Source organism: Hyperolius riggenbachi, chromosome 7 (genome assembly GCF_040937935.1).
Source record: "Hyperolius riggenbachi isolate aHypRig1 chromosome 7, aHypRig1.pri, whole genome shotgun sequence".
In the NCBI taxonomy this organism is placed as follows: domain Eukaryota; kingdom Metazoa; phylum Chordata; class Amphibia; order Anura; family Hyperoliidae; genus Hyperolius; species Hyperolius riggenbachi.
This window is the reverse complement of record NC_090652.1, coordinates 180,730,404-180,758,390: the sequence shown is the minus strand read 5'-3', so window position 1 is coordinate 180,758,390 and position 27,987 is coordinate 180,730,404. Positions and strand designations below refer to the sequence as shown.

Genomic DNA, 27,987 nt, shown 5'->3' with positions numbered 1-27,987 from the left:
GTTCGGTGCTTGCTTGTGATGCACCATCACCAGCATCATGCCCACCTTCTTCCTCGTCTTCTCCTGCCCATTCCCGCTGAATTGTGGAAGTCAAACGTGCACGGCCATGTCCCTCGGCAGTGGAGGCATCCATGTCCTGCTCCAACTCCAGCTGTTCCTCGTCCTCTTCATCATACAAGGGTCCAGCAATTCCTGAGGCAGATTGCCTGATGTGGATAATATCACGCTGTGCGGTGTCATCTCTGAATTCCTTCTCTTCCATCCTGATTGCGTCTTCCTTGATCTTCAACATTGATTTCTTCAGTAAACACTGCAGTGGTATTGTAATGCTGACTAATGAGTTATCACCGCTCACAAGCAACGTGGAATGCTCAAAATTTTGGAGGACTTCGCAGAGGTCCAACATGGTGGTCCATTCTGAACCACAAAAGTTTGGCAGCTGACTGGCTCGGGACTCAGGGCCGGCGCTACCATTAAGGCAAAGGCGGCAGCTGCCCCAGGGCCCCAGAGCTTGTAGGGGCCCCCAGTAGCTACAAGAGGAAAAAAAAATTTTCAAATCGGCCTTATAGTTTTTGAGAAAATCGATTTTAAAGTTTCAAAGGAAAAAAAAAATACACATTTAAAAACCTGCCGACTTTAATGGTTAATAGCAAATCCACCTTAAATGCTAGAAACCCTAAATTTGCAGGATATGTTAAGGAGATCATTAGGAATAAGAGGAAAAAAACAATTTTTCAAAAAGACCTTACGGTTTTTGAGAAAATCGATTTTAAAGTTTCAAAGGAAAAAAGTATACTTTTAAATGCGGTAAATGTCACTTTTAGTAGCAAACCTAGCGGTAGTGTAATTTTACATGCATTAAACGAAAGCGCAATAAATTTGTTGACGGGGTTCCAGGGGGTCCTTACGCAGCCGCAGCGCTTTGGCCAGGGATCGTTATACAGCCACAATATGGCTGTATGAAGATCCCTGGCATTTTTTCCTATTTTGCCAACATTTTTTTTATGTTTAGAGTGTGGGAATTTTTTTATTTTTTTTTAAATTATGTGGGGTCCCCCCTCCTGAAACTTTTTATGCAGGCTGGGATAGCCAGAATGTGGAGCTCCGACCGATTGGGACTTCACACCCTGACTATACCAGCTGCAAAAAAGGTCCCCTAATGCCGATTTTTGTTCCGGGGTATATGTTGGGGGGGCCCCCCAGGTTTATTTTGTCCTGGGGCCCCATTGTTGCTTAAACTGGCCCTGTCGGGACTGCTCCATCAGGTACTGGACTACTGCACTCTTCTGCTCGCAAAGGCGTGCTAACATGTGCAGCGTCAAATTCCAGTGCGTGGGGACATCACACACCAATCGATGGTTGGGTAGACCGAATCGCTGCTGCAACTTGGTGAGTGCGGCCAAAGCGGTACTGGATTTCCGAAAATGCTTTGCCACTCGTCGCACCTTCTGCAGAAGATCCACCACGTCTGGGTATGTCCTCAGGAACCGCTGAACCACTAGGCTCAGAACGTGGGCCAGGCAAGGGATGTGTCTCAGCTTTGCCAACTGTAACGCACTAATGAGATTGCTCCCATTATCACACATAACCAGGCCTGGTTCCAGGTCCAGCGGTCCCAGCCACAACTGGGTCTGTTCCTGTATTCCCTTCCAAATTTCAGCACCTGTGTGCTGCTTATCTCCAAGGCAGATCAGCTTTAATAAGGCCTGCTGACGCATGGCAACTGCTGTGCTGCACCGCTTCCACACACCTATTGCTGAGCTAGCGCTGCCGGATGAGGTAGAGTTTGGAGAGGCAGTGGAGGAGAAGGAGCCAGAGAGGTAGGTGCTGTCATCAACTCGTAGGGACGCAGGTCCGGCTATTTGAGGTGTTGGCAAAACCTGTGCCATAGCGGGTGAGGTGTCGCTCTCAGGCTCCACAAGGTTCACCCAGTGCGCCGTAAGGGAGATGTACCGACCCTGGCCAAACGCACTCGTCCATGTGTCAATGGTGAGGTGAACCTTGCAGACAACTTCATTTTTCAGGCTTCGGGTGATGTTTGCGACCACGTGCTCCTGTAATGGTGGCATGGCACAGCGTGCAAAGTAGTGGCGGCTGGGAACCACGTAACGTGGTATGGCCATCGACATCATGGATTTGAAGCTCTCTGTCTCCACCACTCTATATGGCAGCATTTCGCAGGCCAGGAATTTGGCGATGCTGGCTGTTAGTGCCATGGCCCGGGGGTCGTTTGCTGGCAATTTTCTCCTGCGCTCCAACATCTGTGGGACAGACAACTGAACAGTAGACTCGCACACTGAAGGGCAGTTGGTTGTTGTCGTCGATGACTGGGAACAGTCAAGAGCACTACTGCAGCGACTGACATTGGGTACTGATGGTTAGCCAACACGTAATGGCTGGGCTGCTGAGGAGGGTCTGGTGGTGTCCAAAACGGAGGCAGTGTTGCTGGGGGCTGGAAGCAAGCCGGTACCCTGGCCTTGTGTATCTGCCCACAGATTGCAATGTTTGGCTTCCACGTGTCGGCGCATGCTGGTGGTGGTGAGGTTGACATTTTTTTCCCCTGCTCATTGTGGTCCTGCACACCTTGCAAACCACCTTGGTTACATCCTCCCTGCTGTCTTCAAAAAAAGACCAGACTTTTGAAGACCTACTGCTTTGCTGGGGAGTTTGGCGCATGCCTCTTTTGCGTCTCACTTGTGCGCTTGTTGTGGTCGATATTCCCTGAATACTTTGTGGCACAACGCAAACTCTTGCAGCAGTGGGTTCTTCAGATGACTCATCTGTAGTGCTATCTCGAGGGCGATGGCCTGCTTCCCATGTTGGGTCTGTGAACTCATCGTCCGTAACCTCCTCTTCCATCTCATGTGTGTGCAGTGGACTAGAGCTCCTCAGAACAACCTCCGCGCACCTCAATCCCATCTCTTCCTTATCTTGGCAGACCTCCTGCGATTCAAATTCCTGCGCACATTGTGAGATTTGGGTGCCTTCGTCCTCGCTTTGCCTTTCAGTAATTGATGCATTTTCAGCATCCACTGCTTGTGAATCCATGCACAACACTTATGGCTGTTCCATTGACCTTTCACAGATGCAAGGTTGCACATCTGGGGGGGAGAATAGATCCTACAAATATCCCATTGTGTCGTGGAACAATTGGTCAGACTCGGTATGGGGCAGTTGTGTGCATGGTGTACCTGCCGGTTGTGTCACGTTTGTGCCCACTGGCTCCTTGTAACTGGCAGAGGACCTCGTGCCTGACAAGGATGGGCTAGTGCTTAACCAGCTGCTGGACGCTTGAGAGGTCAACCAATTAACTACCTGGTCCCATTCTTGTGGGTTGTTGAGGGTTGTTTTTTGCCCATACAAGATGGGCGGTATTGAGTGGGTTTTCTTCTTTGGTGCGCAAACACTGCCTCTACGTGAACCGTCAAGGGAAACACCACTTCACCTGCCCCTCCCTCTTTCACTGGATTTCTTCATAGTAGTTGTTACTTGTCACAAAGAAAAATTTTATGGGCACAACTGTTCCCAACTGGCACGGAAAGTACTGCTTTTTTTCAACAATAAGCACAGTGGCGTAGTGGTTAGCTCTCTCGCCTTGCAGCGCTGGGTCCCTGGTTCGAATCCCAGCCAGGGCACTATCTGCAAAGAGTTTATATGTGCTCTCCGTGTCTGCGTGGGTTTCCTCCGGGCACTCCGGTTTCCTCCCACATTCCAAAAACATACGGATAAGTTAATTGGCTCCCCCTAAAAAAAATTGGCCCTAGACTACGACACATACACTACATAATATAGACATATGGCAATGGTAGGGATTAGATTGTGAGCTCCTTTGAGGGACAGTTAGTGACAATATATATAAATATACATTGTACAGCGCTGCGTAATATGTCGGCGCTATATAAATACTGAATAATAATAATAATAATAATAATAACCGTAAAATTCAATAAACTGTGTTTTCTATGGCCACAACTGTTCCCAGCTGGCACTGAAAGTACTCCTTTTTTTTTTCAACAATAAGCAACGGTAAAATTCAATAAACTTGTAACGATTGTGGAACTATTTCCATGGTCAGCACACAAGATGTGTGCAGACACTGTGGAAATCCTCCACAAGCGCCTAAATCAACCCAGCTTTGGTGCAATGCACCTGTAGAGAGAAAGTGAGCACAGAGACAGAATGTATGTGTGTCCACCAATCTAGTCACCACCCGGCGACGGTGAACACACAACAACGGAAACCAAGTAGGAACGCAATCGCAAGAGTGGCGATTGCCAACAGTGACACAAGACCGAGCAAGACAGAGCACGAATGTAGCAAGAAAGACACAGCAAATAACAATGATCAGAACGCTAAGGAAATTAACAAACGCACTCGCTAAGCGCGGTCGCCGCACAAAAAGCGCAACAGCGGCAAAGCACGCTAATGGCGCGGTCTCCGCACAAAAAGCGCAACAGAGACAAAACACGCCAACCCTAACTAACCAATGAGACACAGAAATGAATAGAGAACGCGAACGCTTGCTAAACGGTTACCTCACCGAGCCTACAGCAAGCGTTCGTTCCATACAAGACAAACAGAAGGAGTAACCAGTAGCAACTGCAGCTCTGGCCTACACTCCCAGACAGAGTACAGAAGGAACCACCGCCACCACCACTAGGGCGGATGCGATCCAGACAGACAGACAGATGGAGCAACCAGTAGCAACCGCTGCTCTGGCTTGCACCCTTAAGAGAGTACAGAAGGAACCACCGCCGCTACCGCTAGGGCGAATGCAATCCCAACAGACAGACCGATTTCCTGTCGACTGCCGCTGGCGACAAGACAATCGCAACAGACAGACAGTACAAGGCAATACAGATAATACAACCTGACTATGCTAGAAGGAATGCTTAGTGCACTCCCAAGGAATTACTCTAAGATAATCTTAGCAAAGAATTAGCAAAGGCTGAGACTCCAGGTAAGTTAGCAGGAACAAACCATCATGACCAGCAGGGAATTCTGGGAGGAAATGGTATTTATATTGCAAGCCATCAAAGGAAGCAGCTAAGCAATTTGCATGTCAAGTGGATGCAAATTCCTCACCAGAGCAGCAACTCAGCAAGTTGCAGAGTGAAGACAGGTCTCCTTTCCAGGGACCTGCAGCACTCAGACCTACAAAATGGTCAAACAGCTGCCTGCGCAGACAGCAGAGCAGATCATTACAGTACCCCCCCTCTAGGGACGGCTTCCAGATGTCTCTCAAAACTGACGTTTCCAAAAAAATCTGACTGTACACTCATGAAGGTCGGGTCAGCCCGACAAGGCCCAATTCCAGAGGCAATCCTCTCGAAACCGACCTCGTCGGTAGCAGAAGCCACCGAAACATGCCCATCAGTACTACAAGTCTCAGCGTAACACCCATCAGAACTGTGAATGCCAGAGAAGAACCCATCGACACTCTCCGAGCAATACCCACCACCTTCCAGGGACCGTCCAAAAATACCAAACCTCACACAATACCCATTCAAAGTGTCCCTTTCAACGCAAAAAGCCACTGTTGATCCCATTCAGGGTACCAAGCAAAATTTCTCCCCGAATCTCCCAGAACACTTTGAAGCTCCGCAGAGATCCCAAGAGGCCAGAATGCTCACCAGGCTCACATGGAGAACTATCAAGAACCCCTATGGAACCTATGACAATTCCGGATTCAGGATTACCAGGACAACCATCAAGATCAGGGCTTTCAGGGACCACTTCTGGGCATGCAGGTAGGCAGGCAAAATCAGAACATGTCTCCACCGAGGAAGCATCTGAGCATGCTGGTAACCGATACACACTTGGGCATTCCGGCTCACAGAGCACATCGGGGTACACTAACACAGGAGAAACCTCAGGACATGTCGAGGAACTGCCAGCCTCAGAGTCCGTCACGGCAAGACCAAAACCAGAACCAGGCAGAAAATCATCACGAGTAGTGGTCACAGGTACTGGTCTTTCAAAAGAAGACTTGGACTCAGACTTAGAAGTTTCTGTAACTGTAATTGTATCTAACCAAAACTCAGCATTGACTACGCATGACTGAAGCTCCACAAGAGCTGCAAAAGTAGTCAGCATAACAGCAATGCCTACCGAAGTGGGCAAAACCTCAAACGGCCCAGCGGGGCAGGAGGCACCTCCTAAAAGTTCTGCACCCTTTGGGAGGAACTCGGAGACCTCCAGAACATCAAACAAGACCTCGGAAGCATCATTTCCCAAGTTTTCTGACAAGGATTCTGAACTATCCATGTTACAGGGCCGAACATCAAATACCTACTGCGGACAGGGCAGATGTCCCAGGGATGGTTTTACCATATGCTGGGACTGAATTTCATCTTCAAGAACAGGATGCACAGGAATATCTAGTGAAACCAACACTGACTCCCTGAGTCTAGTTTTACTGCAGGCAGAATCCTTCATATCTTTGACCAAACTGACACACTCACGCCGATCACAATCTGCAGGAACTTCTGAGAAACAGGCATCAGATCGCACAGACTCAAACTCCACACAAGCAGGAGAGAATCTTTCAGAATTCACACAGGTGTCAACAACAGTGGTACACCCATTCATTTCAGGTCGCACAGTGTCTAAACTCACTTGCTTTACCCCAAAAAGGCAGGAACAATCATCTGATAACGGTGTCTCTTTATTGGAATCAATTGGTTGGTGTGTGTGCAATTCATCCAAAATCATCTGCCACACACAAATCACCGGATTCACAAAACATTCGTCACACTCATCAGATTCAATCAAAGTGTACACAGAATCAATACAATCATTAAGAATCTCTTCACTTTTTGCGATGTAAAAATCGCAAAACGCCTTCAAATCAAATTCAAACCCCTTAATCAAGGCCCCAATCTCCCACGGAGCGAATGGAGGCTCAAACAACCCTATATCAAAGAAACACTAATACGGGTTGGGATCAGAAACATGCATACATTTTTTTACTGCTTTAATATAATGTAGAATTCTGCCTATAATAGGATCCACATATGCTTTTGCTTTGGGTAATGAAACCTGAAAAAAGTCGTACAAATCGGAAATTCCCTCTACACTGGGAATTTCGGTTTGGCTGGTCATACTGTAACGATATTGGAACTATTTCCGTGGTCAACCACACAAGATGTACACTGACACTGCGGAAATCCTCCACAAGCGCCTAAATCAACAGAACCCAGCTTTGCTGCAATGCACCTGTAGAGAGAAAGTGAGCACAGAGACAGAATGTATGTGTGTCCACCAATCTAGTCGCCACCCGGCGACGGTGAACACACAACAACGGAAACCAAGTAGGAACACAATTGCAAGAGTGGCGATTGCCAACAGTGACACAAGATCGAGCAAGACAGAGCACGAGTGTAGCAAGAAAGACACAGCAAATAACAATGATCAGAACACTAAAGAAAATAACAAACGCACTCGCTAAGTGCGGTCGCCGCACGAAAAGCGCAACAGCGACAAAGCACGCTAATGGCGCGGTCTCCGCACGAAAAGCGCAACAGAGACAAACTAACCAATGAAACACGGAAATGAATAGAGAACGCGAACGCTTGCTAAACGGTTACCTCACCGAGCCTACAGCAAGCATTTGTTCCAGACAAAACAGACAGAAGGAGTAACCAGTAGCAACCGCAGCTCTGGCTTACACTCCCAGACAGAGTACAGAAGGAACCACCGCCACTACCACTAGGGCGGATGCGATCCAGACAGACAGATGGAGCAACCAGTAGCAACCGCTGCTCTGGCTTGCACCCTTAAGACAGAGTATAGAAGGAACCACCGCCGCTACCGCTAGGGCGAATGCAATCCCAACAGACAGAATGATTTCCTGTCGACTGCTGCTGGCAACAAGACAATCGCAACAGACAGACAGTACAAGGCAATACAGATAATACAACCTGACTACGCTAGAAGGAATGCTTAGTGCACTCCCAAGGAATTACTCTAAGATAATCTTAGCAAAGAATTAGCAAAGGCTGAGACTCCAGGTAAATTAGCAGGAACAAACCATCATGACCAGCAGGGAATTCAGGGAGGAAATGGTATTTATACCACAAGCCATCAAAGGAAGCAGCTAAGAAATTTGCATACCAAGTGGATGCAAATTCCTCACCAGAGCAGCAACTCAGCAAGTTGCAGAGTGTAGACAGGTCTCCTTTCCAGGGACCTGCAGCACTCAGACCTACAAAATGGTCAAACAGCTGCCTACCTGCGCAGACAGCAGAGCAGATCATTACAAAACTGTTTTTTATGGGCACAACTGTTCCCAGCTGGCACTGAAAGTACTGGGTTTTTTTCAACACTAAGCAACAGTAAGATTCAGTAAACTGTGTTTTTTTTATGGGCATAACTGTTCCCAGCTGGCACTGAAGGTACTGGTTTTTTTTCAACACTAAGCAACAGTAAAAATCAGTAAACTGTGTTTTTTTTTATGGGCACAACTGTTCCCAGCCGGCACTGAAAGTACTGTTTTTTTTCAACACTAAGCAACAGTAAAATTCAATAAACTGTTTTTTTATGGGCACAACTGTTCCCAGCGGGCACTGAAAGTACTGTTTTTTTTTTCAACAATATGCAACAGTAAAATTCAATAAACTGTGGTTTTTTATAGGCACAACTGTTCCCAGCTGGCACTGAAAGTACTGTTTTTTTTTTCAACAATAAAATTCAATAAACTGTGTTTTTTATGGGCACAACTGTTCCCAACTGGCACTGAAAGTACTTTTTTTTTTCAACAAAAAGCAACACTAAAATTCAATAAACTGTGTTTTTTTATGGGCACAACTGTTCCCAGCTGGCACTGAAAGTACTGGGTTTTTTTTAAACACTAAGTAACAGTAAAATTCAATAAACTGTGTTTTTTTATGGGCACAACTGTTCCCAGTTGGCACTGAAAGTACTGTTGTTTTTTTCAACAATAAGAAACAGTAAAATTCAATAAACTGTTTTTTTTATGGGCACAACTTTTCCCCGATGGAAAATAGGCACAGTGGCTGCTGGCAGTGCCTGCAGGCAGTGGTGAGGCAGGGGCACTGTGGCTGCTGCTAGTGGTGAGGCTGGGGCACTGTGGCTGCTGGCTGCCAATGCCTGGCAGTGGTGAGGCAGGGGCTCTGTGGCTGCTGCTGGCAGTGGTGAGGCTGGGACACTGTGGCTGCTGCTGGCAGTGGTGGTGAGGCTGGGGCAAATGAGAGGGAAAGAGGGACAGAGGGACTGGGCTCCCAAAGAGGGACTGTCCCTCCAAAAGAGGGACAGTTGGGAGCTATGGCATTCGCGCAGTTCCACCTCCAAAACCGCTCACCTGCAGAGCATGGTCAAGGACTACATGCCAGATGGTGTAGCCGTGTTCCCATCAGTCCCCTTTAATTATTGGGTCTCTAAGCTAGACACCTGGCACGAACTGGCACTGGACGCAATGGAGGTGCTGGCTTGCCCTGCTGCCAGCGTTATGTTCGAACGTTGTTTCAGTGCTGCCGGAGGCATCGTTACAAATAGGCGTATCCGCCTCTCCACAGCAAATGCAGACCGTCTGACACAAATTAAAATGAATAAATTGTGGATTGGAAACAACTTCGCAACACCCCCCGACCAAGCACCATGAACATCTGTGCTGGGTTAGTGTTGCTGGTCCCAGATAGGAATAGGACTGCTTTTCAGGAATATCTGCTTTGTGTGATATTTATCAATGCATGGCGGCAAAATGCATTGGTTTAAAGTGAACCTGAGGTGAGAATGAGATGGAGGTTGCCATATTTATTTCGTTTTAAACTATACCAGTTACCTGGCAGCCATAATGATCTATTTGGATGCAGTGGTGTGTGAATTAAACCAGAAAGAAGTATGCAGGTAATCTTGCCAGGTCGGACATTATTGTCAGAAACACCTGCTCTGCTGCATGCTTGTTCAGGGTCTATGCCTGAACGTATTAGAGGCAGAGGATCTGCAGGACAACCAGGCAACTGGTGTTGCTTAAAAGGAACTCTAATGGTGGCCATACACGGTACAATAAAAACGTTCGATTTTCCCGTTTATTCGATCTAAATGATCGAATTGAATGGAAGTTGAAAATATTTTTTTTTTCGATCAAGAAATTCGAACGATTACCCGTTTTTTCTGGAAAAATGATCGGACATGCTGGAAAAATCTTTATATTCAATCTAATGGAATAATCAAACTAAATTATCTAATTGAAAAATTGTACCATGTATGGACACCTTAAGGGTGCCCATACATGGTACAATTTTTCATTTTTTTTTGATTAGATAATTTAGTTCGATTATTCCGTTAGATCGAATATAAAGATTTTTCCAGCATGTCCGATCTGATTTTTCTCAAAAAAACGGGATAATCGTTCGAATTTCTTGATAAAAAAAAAATATATTTTCAACTTTCATTCGATTCGATTATTTAGATCGAATAAATGGGATAATCGAAAGTTTTTATTGTACCATGTATGGCCACCATAACCTCGGTTTCACTTTAAGCATGCATTTTGTCCTCATGCAAGGCCTAGGTTGTGTCACAAAGTGTGGCCTTGTTCTCCTGTACCTCCTCTCCCATCCTGTGTGCTGGGTTAGCCTTGCCGGTCCCATTGGCAGGACTGCTTTCAGGAATATCTCATTTCTATTATATTTATCAATGCATGGCGACAAAATGCATTGCTTTAAGCCTGCATTTTGTCCTCATGCAAGGCCTGGGTTGAGTCACAAAGCGTGGCCTTGTTCATCTGTACCTCCTCTTCCATCCTGTGTGCTGGGTTAGCGTTGCCGGTCCCATTGGTAGGACTCATTTCAGGAATATCTCTTTTCTATTATATTTATCAATGCATGGCGACAAAATGCATTGCTTTAAGCCTGCATTTTGTCCTCATGCAAGGCCTGGGTTGTGTCACAAAGCGTGGCCTTGTTCTCCTGTACCTCCTCTTCCATCATCTGTGCTGGGTTAGCGTTGCCGGTCCCATTGGTAGGACTCCTTTTCAGGAATATCTCATTTCTATTATATTTATCAATGCATGGCGACAAAATGCATTGCTTTAAGCCTGCATTTTGTCCTCATGCAAGGCCTGGGTTGTGTCACAAAGCGTGGCCTTGTTCTCCTGTACCTACTCTTCCATCATGTGTGCTGGGTTAGCGTTGCCGGTCCCATTGGTAGGACTCCTTTTCAGGAATATCTCATTTCTATTATATTTATCAATGCATGGCGACAAAATGCATTGCTTTAAGCCTGCATTTTGTGCTTATGCAAGGACTGGGTTGTGTCACAAAGCGTGGCCTTGTTCTCCTGTACCTCCTCTTCCATCATGTGTGCTGGGTTAGTGTTGTCAGTCCCATTGGTACTAGGACAGCTTTTCAGGATCTCATTTGTATAAAATGTAAAATTGCATGGTGATAAACTGCATTGGCCTTAAGCGTGCAGTTTTTCCCCATACACGTATGCCTTTATTTGGGAGTTTTATTTGTTTTATTGGCAGTCAAGTATAATTGGCGCACTGCTCTGCAAACAAGAGTACCTGCTTTTAATCTGAGCCTAAGATATATGTGTAAATGCCCCCTCACTATTTCCAACCCATTTTGCAGATGTTTCCCTCATTTTGCAAGTTTTTTCAAGCCTGCAAAGCAGGCATGCTCGGGTCCCCATTGACTTCAATTAGGCTCGATGTTCGACCAAATATCCCGAATATCCCGGATCATGTTCGGCCGAGCCTTTATATTTTTTGCCCGAATATCTGGGTGTTTGATCAACACTAATCACAAATTACTCCTCCCTCCTAGTTGCCATGACTCAGAGAGTCAACAGTATTTAAAGCCACACGGTATTTCATCGGCATCAGGGTGAGCCATCATTTGGCACACCTTGCACCCAACTGACCAGGTGATGGAATGACATGTACTGTTTATCTGCCTAGAAAATGTGCAACCACTGTCTGTATGAGACAGAGGCCATAAAAATAAAAAAAATAAAAAACCTGCGGAATAAGTATTATAATTTCAGACTCTGTGTGAGACAGAGGCCATAAAATTGGGCAGTTACCTGCTGAATAAATATTTAAATTTCAGCATCTGTATGAGACAGAGGCCAGCAAAATTGGGCAATTACCTGCCGAATAAATATTTTCTTTCAACCTCTGTATGAGACAGAGGCCGTAAAAAATGCACAATTACCTGGCCAATAAATATTTAAATTTCGGTCTCTGTATAAGACAGAGACCAGAAGTAAGTAACATAAACCAGGGTAATAATAATCATTTTTTGTTTGGGTAAAGCCAAATGAAGAAGGACCATATGACATGCTGGGTGCTGATGGTGGTGCAGGACAGCTTTGCCTGTGACAAAAGCCTCTGCACAACATACGTAATTTCTGCGGAACATGGGTACACTTTGTATACCATTTTTAAAGAAATTGTGGCTGCAGAGATGCTCTGAAGATTTCAGAAGTCTGCCTTGCCATTAAAGTCAAAGGGGCTTGCCGCAAAGTATTGGTTCGTGAACGCTCAACTTTCACGGAGGCGAACTCGGGATGTTTGGACATTCCTACTCTAGAAGCAAGACCTTTACACCTGTGGATTTTACTAACTGCAGTACCTGTAATGTCTACAGCCTCTCACTAAAGTGAAAACGCCCATATTTTTGTAAATAATTTGTTAGGAATGTTGAAAATATACACCTTATTGGGGCTGCTTATGGCATTTTTGTTGTAATTATTAATCTTGTTTCTTTATATTTTTAGGGTGAAGCAGGAAGATCTGGGCAAACTGGTGAAACTGGCTTCCCAGGATCCACTGTAAGTAACTTTTACATTAACTAGTGAAACAAGTTATCAACTTTGTCATGTAAACTGGAGGTAGACATAAAAATCCAAATAAACCAATAGGTTAGTGTTAATGGTACACAAAGCAAGGTTTGATACGCTAGTTCAATTAGAGTGACCAGATTTTTGTCAGTTCAACCTGGGACGGGACGGGGGGGGGGGGCTGCGGCGCACGCCAAAAAATGGGGGGATGCGTGCCGCGCTGAAAAACTGGGGGCTGCGCCACGCCAAAAAATGGGCATGGCCATGACATTGTATGGGCGGAGCTAACATAATGTGGTAACAGTGAGGCGTAAGAAAGCAGTGTTTACGCCATGATGCGGTCAAACGCGGATTCGCATCATGGGTGTGCAGAAACTGTGTGATGCTATTTAATAGAATACCGTAACCCCAAAGCAGCAAACATAGCCAACTATGACCATTAAATAATAAATGCAGCAACAGTTACCCCAGACACCAGAAAATAAACGCAATGTGGGCACATTTCAGCACAAAATAAACGCAATGTGGGCACATTAAAGCACAAAATAAACGCAATGTGGGCACATTTCAGCACAAAATAAACGCAATGTGGGCACATTTCAGCTCAAAATAAATGCAATGGGGCACATTTCAGCACAAAATAAACGCAATGTGGGCACATTACAGCACAAAATAAATGCAATGTGGGCACATTTCAGCACAAAATAAACGCAATGTGGGCACATTTCAGCACAAAATAAACGCAATGTGGGCACATTACAGCACAAAATAAACGCAAAGTGGGCACATTTCAGCACAAAATAAACGCAATGGGGCACATTTCAACACAAAATAAACGCAAAGTGGGCACATTACAGCACAAAATAAACCCAAAGTGGACACATTTCAGCACAAAATAAACGCAATGGGCACATTTCAGCACAAAATAAACGCAATGAGGCACATTACAGCACAAAATAAACCCAAAGTGGGCACATTTCAGCACAAAATAAACGCAATGGGCACATTTCAGCACACAATAAACGCAATGTGGGCACACTACAGCACAAAATAAATGCAAAATGGGCACATTTCTGCACAAAATAAACACAATGGGGCACATTGCAACAACAAAAAGGTAGAAAGAGTCCGGGCACCAAGAAGCTGCAGAATCCACGTTTATTTCATCCCCACAAACCGACAGAAAAGGGTGCACAGGGCTGGTCTAACAGCCGTTTCACAAGCACAAAAACACTTGCTTCCTCAGAGGCCTCTGAGGAAGCAAGTGTTTTTGTGCTTGTGAAACGGCTGTTAGACCAGCCCTGTGCACCCTTTTCTGTCGGTTTGTGGGGATGAAATAAACGTGGATTCTGCAGCTTCTTGGTGCCCGGACTCTTTCTACCTTTTTGTTGTTGCATACATTTGCTATTGTCTGGGGGCACATCGAGCTTTGCCACCGACCCCCACTAAGTCTGCCAGCAGCAACTAGTGCCGCCTCCTTCTCTCCTATTGACTGACACAATGGGGCACATTTCAGCACAAAATAAACGCAATGGGGGCACATTTCACCTGGAAAAAAAAATTACTCACCTGGCAGAAGTCTCCTCTCGCTCCTGGCCGGCCTCTGGTGCGCTGCTCCTGGCTCCTGCTCCTTGCTTCTCCTTCTACAGTCTCCTGCGCTGACAGGCAGAGCAGGGCTACGGCAAGATGGCGCCCGAAGCCCTGTACTGGAGACACAAATAGTCTCCAGTACAGGCATTCGGCAGCCATCTTACCGTAGCTCTGCTCGACTGCCGGTGTCGGAACACTGGGAGACTAAGGAGGCTGGAGCGGGGCTGCGGCCAATGAACTAGCACGGCGTCTATAGACGCCGCTGCCAGTTCATGCAGTAACAGTGGCCAGAGCCCCGAGGCCGGGACGTCCCGCAGTTAAAAGCGGGACGTTTCCCGGGACCTCATGCTGCCTGGGACAGCGGACCCCGAATCCGGGACGCGTCCCTGGTAATCCGGGACGTCTGGTCACTCTAGTTCAATATACCTTAGTTGCTAAGGAAGCCCACACTTGTTACACGAAACTTGAGTTTACTAAAGCAAAAGATTTAAGATAATGCAAAATACAAGCAATAGCAGAACTGTACAATTGCAAACACAAATGGGAAAACATACACATACAATCTTAACAATAATAAGTAAATACTAATGAATTACTTATCTTTCAACAATCACCGTCAAAATCTTGCTCAGACCACGGACCCACAGAGGAAGAGACTTACCCTTTCCAAGCTCACACATGCTCCCTCCTTGCACAGGAACTCCAGAGAAGCAGGCCTTTCAGCCTCAATGTGTGGAAAACTAAAAAGCTTCCTTTCTCCTATGTGTGAGTTGGCTTATCTCCTAGCCAACTCCTCCCACAGCTAACCTGTTGTAGTCTATTGTAACCTCAGTCACACCCACTCCTAGCACAACAGCCGCAATCTTGCTGTTAGAAGTAACACATGAGCTGCACATGGACCAGGCTTCATTTTATATTGGAACAATAGACACAAGGAAAGTCAATAAATGTCATAGCACAACAGTCCACCTCTTGACTTTAATTGTGGAAAATTCACTATTGTTTTTTTTACTTTATCATTTTCTTAAAACTTATGACCTAGAGGAGGGCAAAAAATCTAAAACTTCTTTTGGGCATATGTTCCAAAAAGGAAAATAAAATATCCCTCCTGACCCCCTCTGTAAGGGCGATCGGATTACAATCCCTGAATCATGCTAATTGTCTTTGTTAGCTACTTTGAATCCCAAACAGTTCTGGTCAGTCTATAGCTCTCATAACAGCTCATATCCTCCTCAAAGATTAATGCCTATGAACAGGAAATAAGACGGTAAATAAACTGTTCCTTACAACCACAGAAATTACATGATCTGTGATTAGCTAATTTTAACACAATGAACTGCTTCTTCTGGAATTCTCTCATTTCATATGACATCCATCTGAATGTAACTTGATTCAGCTCTCTCTTCTTTATACTCCAACATGAAGAGTTCACCTCTATGTCTCTCTTTGAGGTCCTGGGACCACCTGTTCTTCTGTTTGCTTGCCGCACACAGGTACTCATAGCAGAGCAAAATCTTCCTATGTGACCTAATCTGCCACATGCAAAACATCTGATACAATGCTCATTTGGTAGCAGGAAAAAAGGACTCTGGCGGCTAGTGGATGAAACGTGCGCCGCCATAGACTGTAATGCAATTATCATTATTACGGCAAAAAAAGCAGAAAAAAAGGGGCAACCAATAAGTATTGTTAACAACATTAGAACATTAAAGTTTTGAAGTATGTTATCATTTTAGAAGCTTGCAACGTTATACTTTTTGTCATATTATTTTGTTTGTGTGTACAGATTTTAAGTTTTCAAAGTTATTATTTCTATGTGTAAAAGAGTGTTTCTGCAGGGGAAGTAGTTAGGGTTAGGCATCAGCAGGGGGAGGGGTTAGGGTTAGGCACCACACGGGGGGCCGTTAGTTAGGCAACACCGGGGGGGTGTAGTTTTAGTCACCACCAGGGGGGTGGTTAAAGTTAGACACCACCAGGGGAGTGGTTAGTTTTAGGCACCACCAGGGGTGGGCTCTGTGTGAGAGTAGAGTTGTTGAATTACCTAATGATTTTTGAATTGTATTGTTGAATTACCTAATGATTTTGTTGAATTACCTAATGATTTTTAAAGTTAATGTATTTTCATTATCAACTCCCATCTTTTTTAAAAAACTGTATTTATCGTTAACCAATTTCGTTAAGGATGCTTATCGTTATTGAGATTTTGTTATCCACCAGCGCTATTTTGTTATCCAGCCGTGCCCTTTTTCCTGCCGCCCTTTTTTCACGCTGATTTGGAGAGGACTTCTGCAGATCCTTCCACCTCTTCAGCAAAGTTGGTGTGGGGACACCATCAATTTCCTGCCTAGGAACCCCAGCATTAAAGCATTCTCTCCATATCTGTCTTCTAGGTACTTTTCATAATCCCACCCTTACAGGGCTTAAAAACTTGCACAACTCTGACGACTTCAGGATTTTTAAAAAATCTTTCACGATCCAGGAGAGGTTTTTGCATTCTTCTTCTGGTCTAAATCTCCAGTCAGGCTAAAAAAAGTTTTCCTCACTACCTGACGCTGGCTTAACACAATCACCTTTCCCCCCATTCTGTGCTTCATCCTGCCTGCAGGTACTGCATCTATTGTCTTTCTCTGGACATTCAGATACAACCATAGTATGCTTTCCTTCCAACACTTGTGCATTGTCTGCAGCACTTTCCATACAATCAACAGACCCAAGACACTGTCTTTTGAATACATTCAATTCATATTCAAGTTTCTCTTTCATGCTAGCCTTTGTATGGATTGCATAAATGAACTTCTAGCATAATTTTTTTCAACCTACATTTTTTAAGAGTGAAGTCTTTAAAATCATCTCTAACATTAGCTAAACCTTTACATCAAAAGGAGAGGCATATTTGGTTAGTTTATTCGCTACTGGTATCCATGCACTCTGTCCTAGCCACTCAGGTGTGCTGAGTTTTCTTTTTTTTTTTTTTATAATTTTTATTTGGAGAATTGTAGAAAATATAACAAGCAGTTCTTATAATAAGTCAAATAGGTACATGAACCAGTTTACATTCCGCTTCCATAAGTACTTTTCGTATAAATGTCATCCATAAAAGCTTGGCGGGTGAGCTTTTGGTCCCTAGGCTTTCTCAAAGGACTTGAGGACATGATCTGCGCATGGAGGAAAATTGTTTTAGCCATTTATTTAGGTAAGGGTTCTTTACTGTAAGAGTGATTAAGATGTGGAATGCATTGCCACAGGAAGTAGTTATGGCAAATTCTATACCTGCATTTAAAGGGGGCTTAGATGCTTTCCTTGCGTTGAAGGACATCCATGGCTACAATTACTAGGTAATGCTCAATGATGTTGATCCAGGGATTTTATCTGATTGCCATCTGGGGTTGGGAAGGAGTTTTTTTCCCATTTGGGGCTAATTGGACCGTGCCTTGTAAGGGTTTTTCGCCTTCATCTGGATCAACAGGGATATGTGAGGGAGCAGGCTGGTGTTGTACTTTGTTCTCTGGTTGAACTCGATGGACGTATGTCTTTTTTCAACCCAAATAACTATGTAACTATAACTTTTTCAACATTTTACTACAAAATAAAAAGTCCTAGCTTAAGTAGAGACAGTGAGGTTTTAGGCAAAGATTGGATAATATTAATTAAATTGCTATAACCATACAAACAATTAAACCTTAATGTGTGGTCATCTTATAACCGTTAAACTAGAACAGTAGGGACAGTTCAATCAGTCCCTCTGGTAAAGAGGGGAAACACTGTCCCTAACAAAACTAACATCAACCTTAATAAAAACCAAAGTATAAGAAACCCAGCATCTTTCCATCTTATAAGAACCTTGTTAGCATATAAACTTCATTCACACAGCAAAAAGGTGTCATTAATTCAGTCATTGGGGAGAAGGCGATATATGTCTGTAAGGCATAGCCTATAGTCTATAGACCTAGGGAGAGTTAAGTGCCTACATCCAGAAAACCCAGGGAATCTGCAACTAGTAGTTGTTGATTGAGGTTAGCTGTGCGCAGGCGCCGCAGCATGTGCCTTGCCATGGTGAACAGGGCGGTCCATCCAGCAGAGACATCAGGGTCAGTGCCTCAAGTTCGCTGTCCTCCTCCTCTGGCCCCTGAGCCTCTTCCTCCTCTCTCCACCCTCTCACCACTGCTGCTGCGATCCGCTGTTCCCCCTCAACAGCAACATCTAGCACCTCCAACTCCTCTTCCTCCTCCAACAACTCAAATTCCTGCGCAGAAGTGGACCGCGCAGGCGGCTGCTGTTCCAGCTGCTTCAGGGCCTCCTCTCCCACATCCATCAAATCACACAGTGCCCTGTCCAGCAGACAAACAAAGGGCACCCACTGGTAGAGGGATGCCCGTTCCTCGCTCACCAGGTTGGTTCCCTGCAGGAAGGGAGCCAACACCAAGCAGACCTGCTGCATCTGCCCCCACTGCGCGTTGGAGATGAGCTGGAGTTTGGTGGTGCCGGCGACAGTGGCCTCAACGATGTAGCGGTGGACAGCCCTCCTCTGCTCAACCAGCCGCTCCAACATCGCCAGGGTGAAATTCCAGCGAGTTGCCACATTAATCACAAGCCGGTGTCGTGGCAGGCCCTCGTGCTGCTGAATGTTGGCCAGGTTTGCTGCGGCAGCGACTGAGCGCCGGAAACTGCGAACAATTTTCCGAGCCGCTTCCAACAGATCCTCCATCCCCTGGTATGTGCGCATCAACTTCTGCACCACCAGGTTCAGGACATGGGCCAAGCAGGGGACGTGGGTCAAGTCTCTCCTGCTGATGGCAGCCAGCAGGTTTACCGCATTGTCGGACACCACCAATCCGACTCTCAGGCCTCTGGGGGTCAGCCATGTCTTCTCCTGCTCCCTCAGGTAGCGGAGCACGTTGGCTGCTGTCAGGCTGGTTTTCCCCAGGCTTCTCATCTCCAGCAGCACTTGGCAGTGGCGGGCCTTAACGCTGCTGTTGATGCGGGGTCGCTTGGCGGCGGGAGCTGCTGCTTCTCCCCTGACCCCACGTGGTGGCACCACATAGTGGACGACTGGTGCCGTTGCTGCTGCTGATGCTCCCGTGGATGGACCTGCTGCTTCCTCGCTGGCGCATTCCACCAGGCTGACCCAGTGAGCCGTGAAGGACAGGTAGCGGTCTGTCCCAAAACGGCTGCTCCAGAAGTCCATGGTTATGTGGATCCACTCACTCAGGGCGTGATCGAGCGAGCAGCCCACATTCGCCATAGCAAACCGGTGCAGTGCTGGGATCGCCGTGCGGGAGAAGTAGTGGCGGCTGGGGATTTGCCACTCCGGGATCCCATACTGCAGGAGCATTCTCATGTCACTCCCTTCCTGCACAAAGGAGAATGGCAGGAGCTGAGAGCACATGGCCCGGGCAAGCAACCCGTTCAGCCACCGGATGTGCCTGCTGGTGGGAGGCAGAACCTTGGTCACACCGGGAAAGAAAGGACTCGCGGAGCAGGGTCTGGCGGCGTTTGCCTGCACGGGAGGATGAGGAGGCCACTGTGGAGGGAGCAGATGAGGCCACTGAGGACTGGCTGCCGGGGGGGGGGGGCAGTGACTTTCTGTGCTCCTGCTGCTGATGCTGGATGAGCAGGAGGGTAGGTTGCTGCTGCTGCTGAAGTCTGTGCAGTGGCTGTCTGGCTCTGACCACTGCCTGCGCCACTGTCCTTCACCTTTATATAGTCACTGTAGTCCTCAAAATGTTTTGTCTCCAAGTGGGTCTGCAGGTACAAGGTACCCAACTTGTTGAGATCGCGACCCCTGCTCAGGCGGGCATCGCAACTGTGGCAAACGGCATGGGTCTTGTCATCTTCGCACACAGTGAAGTACTGCCAGACTGGGGATTTTAACTTGCCCTTCCCGCTTGAGGGCTGAGTAGCTTTTTTGGCTTTGGAGGGCTTCTTTTTTTGGGGAGGAGCTTTGGTGCGGGTGGTGGTGGTAGCGGCTGAAGCAGCAGGCTCTGGATCCTGCCTTCAACGCCCTGTGCTGGCCGCCTTGCTGCTGCCGCGCCTCTGTGCCGTAAATGCCTCCTCCTCCGATGACGTGCTGCCTTCACCCAACTGTGCTGGTGGTGGCACATAGGGATGGTCCCTCACCTCATCATCCTCACCCCCAAACATCTCCTCTGAGCCCTCAACCAACTCCTCTGCCTCAACATCCCCAGCATCAGGCCCCTCCTCCTCCTCCTGAAATTTACTCCTCCTCCTTGCATTTCCCCAACATTTCCTCATCATAGTGGCCAACCACATCCATCAACTGGCTCGCGGTCCCGGGTGTAAAGAGCGCGCTCAGTGAGGGCAGGCTGGCCGCTGGGGTCGAAGTGACCTCAAGCAGTGGTGTAGGGTGGCTGCTGCTGCGGACCGGAGTGCTGGTGGTGGCACTGGTGTCACTGGCGCTGGAGGTCTGGCTGGAAACGGTGGCTTGCTGCTCCGCCATCATTTCCACCACAGCCTGTGACTCTCTGCAGTGGGCCGGGGGCGACGACCCAAGGCAAAGATGGGCGCAACATGCTGCTGCTGTGCCTCTGCTCCCTCCTTCACAACTCTGCAGTCAGTGGCTGGCGGCGGACCAGTCACAGATCTGCCGGCAGTGGCTTTGGCAATGGTGCTGTAGTGTAGTCTACAGTAGTCGATAACTAACATCAAAGTCTGTCACACTCGGACGCAATCAATAGGGTCAGGCAGAGATGTGACAGACAGGCAGTCACAGATCACAATAGATGCTGGCGTGTACAGTAACTAACACTGTACTGAAGCTAATAAACTCAACGACTAACAACAGTAGAAATTAAGTAAAATAGTACTAACTATAATCCCTAACCTAAGCTAGTATTAGGCTAAGGCTACCTAGGCTAGCAGGCCTCGCCTGCACACAGACCTAACACTAGCCTAGCACAGTATACAGTATACACTACACTAGCTGACTGAACTATAACACTCAAATCACTATCTAACTAAACAGCAATATAATATATGGGCTTAGAATGTGTTCAGGATGTAAATTTCTAGGTTTAACTGGTGAAAAACACTTGCTCAGACACGCAGCAGCACTGGAGATGCTCTCAGTACCGCTCAGTCACACAGCAAGGACGGGCTCCGCAACATGGCCGCCGCCTTATATAGAGGAGGGTAGAGGAGGGGAGGGCCAGGCTCCCCTCCTCTGATTGGTTGCTAGTGCCTCGGCTAGGGGCCTTCTGATTGGCCCAATGACGTCATCACCTGGATACCGAAGCCGAATTCGTGATCATGGGTTAAAACCCATGATCACGGCCGAATTCGAGGGCACTATTCGGGAAAATTCGACTTCAAATTCGGGAGCAGGATAGCTATTCAAATTCTAATTCGGCAAGCATGAAAATCTACCCGTGATGATGGGTAGTATTCGAATTCGCGAATTTGGAGAGCAACCCTGGTTGGCACGGTTTAGGTTAGGCGTGGGGCGGGAGTTGGTTAAGGTTAGTCATCAGTAGTGGGGGTTTCAGTGTGAGAATAGGCTTAGGTTTAGGTGTAGTAAAATATCAGTATGTAATACCGATATTTTACTATAATTTTTACACTTTTAGGCTGCTTTCACAGTGAGACGTTACAGGCGCACGTTCGTGCAGCCTGTAACGCACCCCACCACACAGCAATGAAAAGTCAATGGGCTGTTCACAGTGCGCACGTTGCGTTACGTTACACAGTAACGCTGCACGTTCGTTTGGAGTGCAGCATACTGTGTGTTCTAGCGGCTTAAGCCACGTTAGACTGTTTGCACATGCTCAGTATAGTTTTTTTTTTTTATTATTTCAGGGGCGAAGAGGAGGCGCTACGTAGCCAGGCACATGGCTACTTGACATTCACTGCACTTGCAGTGTTTACTTCTTGGAGCGGCCGCTGATTGGCTGGCGGGACCACGTGATGCGGAGAGCTCCGCTCACGTGGTCTCCGCAGCGCCTCCGACAGAGCAGGCGCACCAAGAGCTGCTTGTAACGCGGCTCTTGGTACCGTCCTGCTCCAACACCACCAGGCATTGCGTTAGGGGCACGTTATGTGCCCTATAACGTCCCCTTAACGCAACGTCTTGGTGAGAAAGCAGCCTAATAGTAAAATATTGGTAAATTTACCAATATTTTACTATTGGGATTACTGGGCGCCAACATTTCCAGGCATCCCTTTTTGACATACTCTGACCATCCAATCTGCTAGAACTAACACTCCCTTGTCCACCTCACTCATTCTCTGTCAGATGGTCAGCGAGATACTCACTATTCTGGACTACATGCAGGCCATCAAATTGCATGCCTACAGACAGTACAGTGGCAGTGAGCCATCAAATCTGGGGACACTACCAAATGGTCAGTAAGATTTCTTGCTGACCATCTGGTAGTGTCACCAGATTTGATGGTTCAGCTGGCTGTACACTGTCTGTAGGCATACTGTACAATATGATGGTCAGATGGCCAAAATTGTGGTGGGCATCTTGCTGACCATCTGGTACTGGTAGTGTCCCCAGATTTAATGGTTCATCATGGCTGTACTGTCTGTAGGCAGCAGGCATGTAGACTGTAGGACACTAGCCTGGCTGTCACTGTGCGTGATGCTGGCTACAGCAGAGGATGAGGCGTGGTCGTAATGTGAGTGGGCAGGGCATGTGGGGCTGCCAGTGATCACTCTCTCAGCTTTTCATTTGGTAAGGGGGACATTTGGGAAGCTGCCTGTGCTCCATAAGGCACTTGTAGGCTTGTGCCTACAGTGCTTTATGCTAAATCTGGCCATACAGCCATTGTAAGAAGTCCAGCACAAGGCACAGAAAGCCTCCATGGGTAATTGGTTGAGATAAAAGGATTAACCGGGAGCAATACCTGATGCATGAAATTTACCAAGAAAACCTTCAATCAAACATGATAACCAGCACTGAAGATTTTCAAGGTGTTTGTTTATTCACATCAAATGTGAATATTAAGCTGTCATCCCATACATAAGCAGGATATAAATATAGCTCTTTGTAAGTATTGCTCTTAGATGCACAGCAGCACAGCGGAAAGCACCCGAGGATCAGTGTGTCAATCGCATGGCTGAGTGGAATAAAGCACAGAAAACAGACCGTCGCTGTCCAGGGGGACGATGTAATTTTGGGTTTCAAAAACATTAACAGACAATCGTGTACACCAATATACATGATTGTCTGTATTATGTACCCCATGTTGGTTTCTTACTTTGTACAGTGCCATAGAGTACGGTGGTGCTTTATAAATCAATAATAATAATACCCTTTTATTCAACCAGCTAGTGAACCGTTTGGGCTATCTCTCCGGTAATGATACAAAATACAGACTACAAAATACAGAATTGGGAATGACAGTGATAAAAGTAACATGATGAATAAAATGTATGAGGATTCCCAAGACACAAAAGGGGGAGAGAGTCCTGCCCTTGCAAGCTTACAATCTAAGGGGAATGGGGGGAACAAGAGGAGGGGTAGTATACAGTATATAGAGGCAGTGTGTTTTAGGATATCTAGTAGGAGTGTGATTTGGTCTTAGGACAAAGGGAAGTGGCCTAAGGTAGCGCATATGCTTGTCGGAACAAGTGAGTTTTTAGAGAGCGTTTAATGGTTACAAAGGTTGGCGAGTGATGGATGTGTTGTGGGAGGGTAACACCCTTACCCTCCAGCGGTAGGTCCCGTGGCGTCTCCGGCGTGGTCCAGGCGAGCGGCGGGACTTCACAGCAGGTATCCTCTGGCGGCATCCCCGGCATACCTCCAGCGGTGTCTTCTGGGTCGCCCGCGACCCTAAGGTCGCAACGCGCACGCGTGAGTCTGAGTGAGCCTTATAGGCTCAGGAGGAGGGTTTAGACGGCCAGCAGGGGGATGTCCTTGTGACATCACTCAGAGAGGGAGTAACTGCTAATCTTGGAGATTGTATTTAAGGCCAGTGTCTTCAGTCATACACTGGCCTTGATACTAATCGGTTCGCTGGTTCTTGGCCCTAGCTAGCTACCTTTGAGCTACATCATATATAGTGGTACTCACCATATATATGTACTCCAGTTAGTCAGTCGTTGTTCGTGATCATTGATAGCTTTAAATTGTAATTTACTAGGAAAATCATATCTATTGTTTATTTATCTGTGTATCGACTTTTGCCTGCCTTTTGACCCCGCTCTTGCCTTAGGATTCTGTACCTCAGTCATCTGATTCCCATTAACGACTCGGCCTGTCTCTAACCCAGTTTTTGCCTGATCCTTGTATTTCGAATGACATCTGATTTACGTGTATGACCCTGCTCGAATTGACTATGATTTAGCTTAACGACTTTGTACCTTGACCTTGTATAACTTGTGCACATGTTCTGACCCGACTAGTCTACACATTGTACATTGTATCTCAGGCATGCTCAGATGTACCAAAATTCGGTTCGGGTTCATTCAAATTCGGGTCCGCATGACATTCGAAGTCGCCTTCGACCACGAAAATTCGGTTCGAATTCATATTCGGTTCGGGGTTACATCTCAAAATTCGGTACAAATTCGTGTTCGCGAATTCGGGGTTTTTTTTGGTGGTTTTTTTTTAAGGGAAATCACATTAAAATAGGTGTACTTAAAAAAAAAAAAAACTAAAAATGTGACGTGTGGCACTGGCAGCAGGCAATGCATAGTGTGGACCCTGGCGGTGGGACCACTGACAGCAGGAGGATAAATACAGCAGCAGGAGGAGGAGCGACGTGTGGCACTGGCAGCAGGCAATGTATTGTGTGGACCCTGGCGGTGGGACCACTGACAGCAGGAGGATAAATACAGCAGCAGGAGGAGGAGTGACGTGTGGCACTGGCAGCAGGCAATGAATAGTGTGGACCCTGGCGGTGGAACCACTGACAGCAGGAGGATAAAAACAGCAGCAGCAGGAGGAGGAGTGACATGTGGCACTGGCAGCAGGCAATGCATAGTGTGGACCCTGGCGGTGGAACCACTGACAGCAGGAGGATAAAAACAGCAGCAGGAGGAGGAGTGACGTGTGGCACTGGCAGCAGGCAATGCATAGTGTGGACCCTGGCGGTGGGACCACTGACAGCAGGAGGATAAATACAACAGCAGCAGGAGGAGGAGTGACGCGTGGCACTGGCAGCAGGCAATGAATAGTGTGGACCCTGGCGGTGGGACCACTGACAGCAGGAGGATAAATACAACAGCAGCAGGAGGAGGAGTGACGTGTGGCACTGGCAGCAGGCAATGCATAGTGTGGGACCACTGACAGCAGGAGGATAAATACAACAGCAGCAGGAGGAGGAGTGACGTGTGGCACTGGCAGCAGGCAATGCATAGTGTGGACCCTGGCAGTGGGACCACTGACAGCAGGAGGATAAATACAACAGCAGGAGGAGGAGTGACGTGTGGCACTGGCAGCAGGCAATGAATAGTGTGGACCCTGGCGGTGAGACCACTGACAGCAGGAGGATAAATACAGCAGCGGGAGGAGTAGTGACGTGTGGCACTGGCAGCAGGCAATGAATAGTGTGGACCCTGGCGGTGAGACCACTGACAGCAGGAGGATAAATACAACAGCAGCAGGAGGAGGAGTGATGTGTGGCACTGGCAGTAGGCAATGCATAGTAATTCTTTATTAAAGAATACCACAACTTATTTTTTACAAAAATATGAAAGTAACCAAAATAATAACAAACATTAGGCCTCTTGCCTCAAATAGCTTAATATTCAGTCCATATCAAGTCCATTTTCCTGAAAAGGGAAAAACTCAGGAACCAAAAGTTCTTTAACTTCGATATCATAACATACTATATACACTGTACAATATTTACACTATTTACATACAGTATATCAGTAAGAAAGACTAAGCAATCTCACTCCACCTATGTTTGCAAGCCATTCCTCAAATTTGAATTCCTAACTAAGTGAAAAGAAATAGAAAGCTCACCACAAGGAGATTTGGCCAAATCAAGGAGGTCTGACGTTCTGCCAAAGCAGACGCCATTCCTCCTGACTCAACCTCTTCTCCTCAAGACCTCGAATTTTCCCAACCTCACCAATAATGCCATGCACCACCACCTGGACAGGGAGGACTTTCTGATGGATCGTAATTTGACACCGTGCATTCCAAGTGTAATACCGAATCACTAAGCTAACTAAAAACAAAGTGTCCAAATTAAATGACCCCCGGTTATTGAATGCACCATATGTCCACTCTGCGTAACTGAGCTGCTCAAGGAAAGGAATACCTAAAGCCCTACCCACCTGTTTGTATACTTCTTTCTTAAAGGAACAGTTCAACAGAAAATGGTCCATGGTCTCCTCCACACCTCCACACTCCTCATGAGGACAACCACGATCCCGATCTCCTATGAACTTTAAATTTCCTCTAACAAAGAGCCTGCCATGAAAGGAAAGCCAAGCCAAATCCCTGAATTTGTTAGGAATCCTAGGAGAACATAGCAAACGCAAACCCTCCTCCATAATTGGGCTCGGGCAATCTCTCAGGGCCAATGGATCCTGAAAAAAGGTTTCAACTACTCTCTCCACCAGGGATTTCCTAGGGATCGAAATAATATCCTCCTTCGTCAGATACCATTGCTGGATCACTTTCAGACACGGTTCAACATAGGCCGGAAGATAGTCCGTACTGGCTCTCAGTCTTTTCACCAAACCTCCTTCTTCCCACCGCCTGAAAAAAGGTTTAAACCAGGACTGGAAAATACCCATCCATCCAGGCAGTTCCTCTGCATACATTTTACCAAAGTTGTTCTTAATAAATAACAGAGAAAAGAAAACCACTGGGTTGACCATTCCTAGGCCACCCTTCTGCCTTGATCGATAAGTGATATTCCTCTTAACGTGGTTCATCTTATTTCCCCAAAGCATTTGGAAAAACAAGCTGTAGATCCTTGTGTGAAGAGCCACTGGCAAAATACAGACAAAACTGACATATAACATAATTGGAATCAAATAGGTTTTGATTATGTCAATCCTTTCCCTGAAAGTCAATCGCCAACCTTTCCATCGGACCACCTTAACCACAGCACATCTTAGTCTGCTTTCCCAATTTTGGTGACCGTAGTAGTCACCTGGGCCAAATTCTATGCCAAGTATTTTAATCTTTTCTTTTGGTGCTGGAAAAGAGACCGGAAGCAAGAAGTTCTCATTTTCCTTACCCATCCAGAAAGCCTCACACTTATCCTGATTGATCTTGGAGCCTGATGCTAATGAGTAACGGGCAACCTCCGCACAAACGCCTTCTGCCTCCTCCTGTCCAGAGATCACCACAGTCACATCATAAGCATAGGCCACAACCCTGAGAGGAGGTGCACCAGCAATGCCCGACGGCATCCCACACAACGCTCCACCCTCAATCCTTCTTATGAAAGGATCAATGGCGAAGGCATATAGCAGGGGACTCAAAGGACACCCCTGCCGCACCCCAGATCTAACCTCAAAGGTTTGTCCAACCCAACCATTAACAAGCGGGAAACTTTCAGCACCTTTATATAAAACTTTAAGCCAATTGATAAACCTCCCCGGCAGACCATACTTATTAAGGAGCATCCATAGGTACTCATGATTGACACGATCAAAAGC

General features: G+C 46.7%; 1 protein-coding gene across 1 annotated transcript in view; it reads left to right on the top strand.

Annotated features, from left to right (window-relative positions):
- The window catches only part of COL5A2 (collagen type V alpha 2 chain), a 1,703,177-nt gene that overhangs the window by 506,742 nt on the left and 1,168,448 nt on the right, over nucleotides 1-27,987 (top strand). Inside the window, exon 10 of the mRNA XM_068247348.1 lies at nucleotides 12,748-12,801. Coding sequence (XP_068103449.1) covers nucleotides 12,748-12,801 — 54 coding nt within the window. The remainder of the gene's footprint in view (nucleotides 1-12,747; nucleotides 12,802-27,987) is intronic.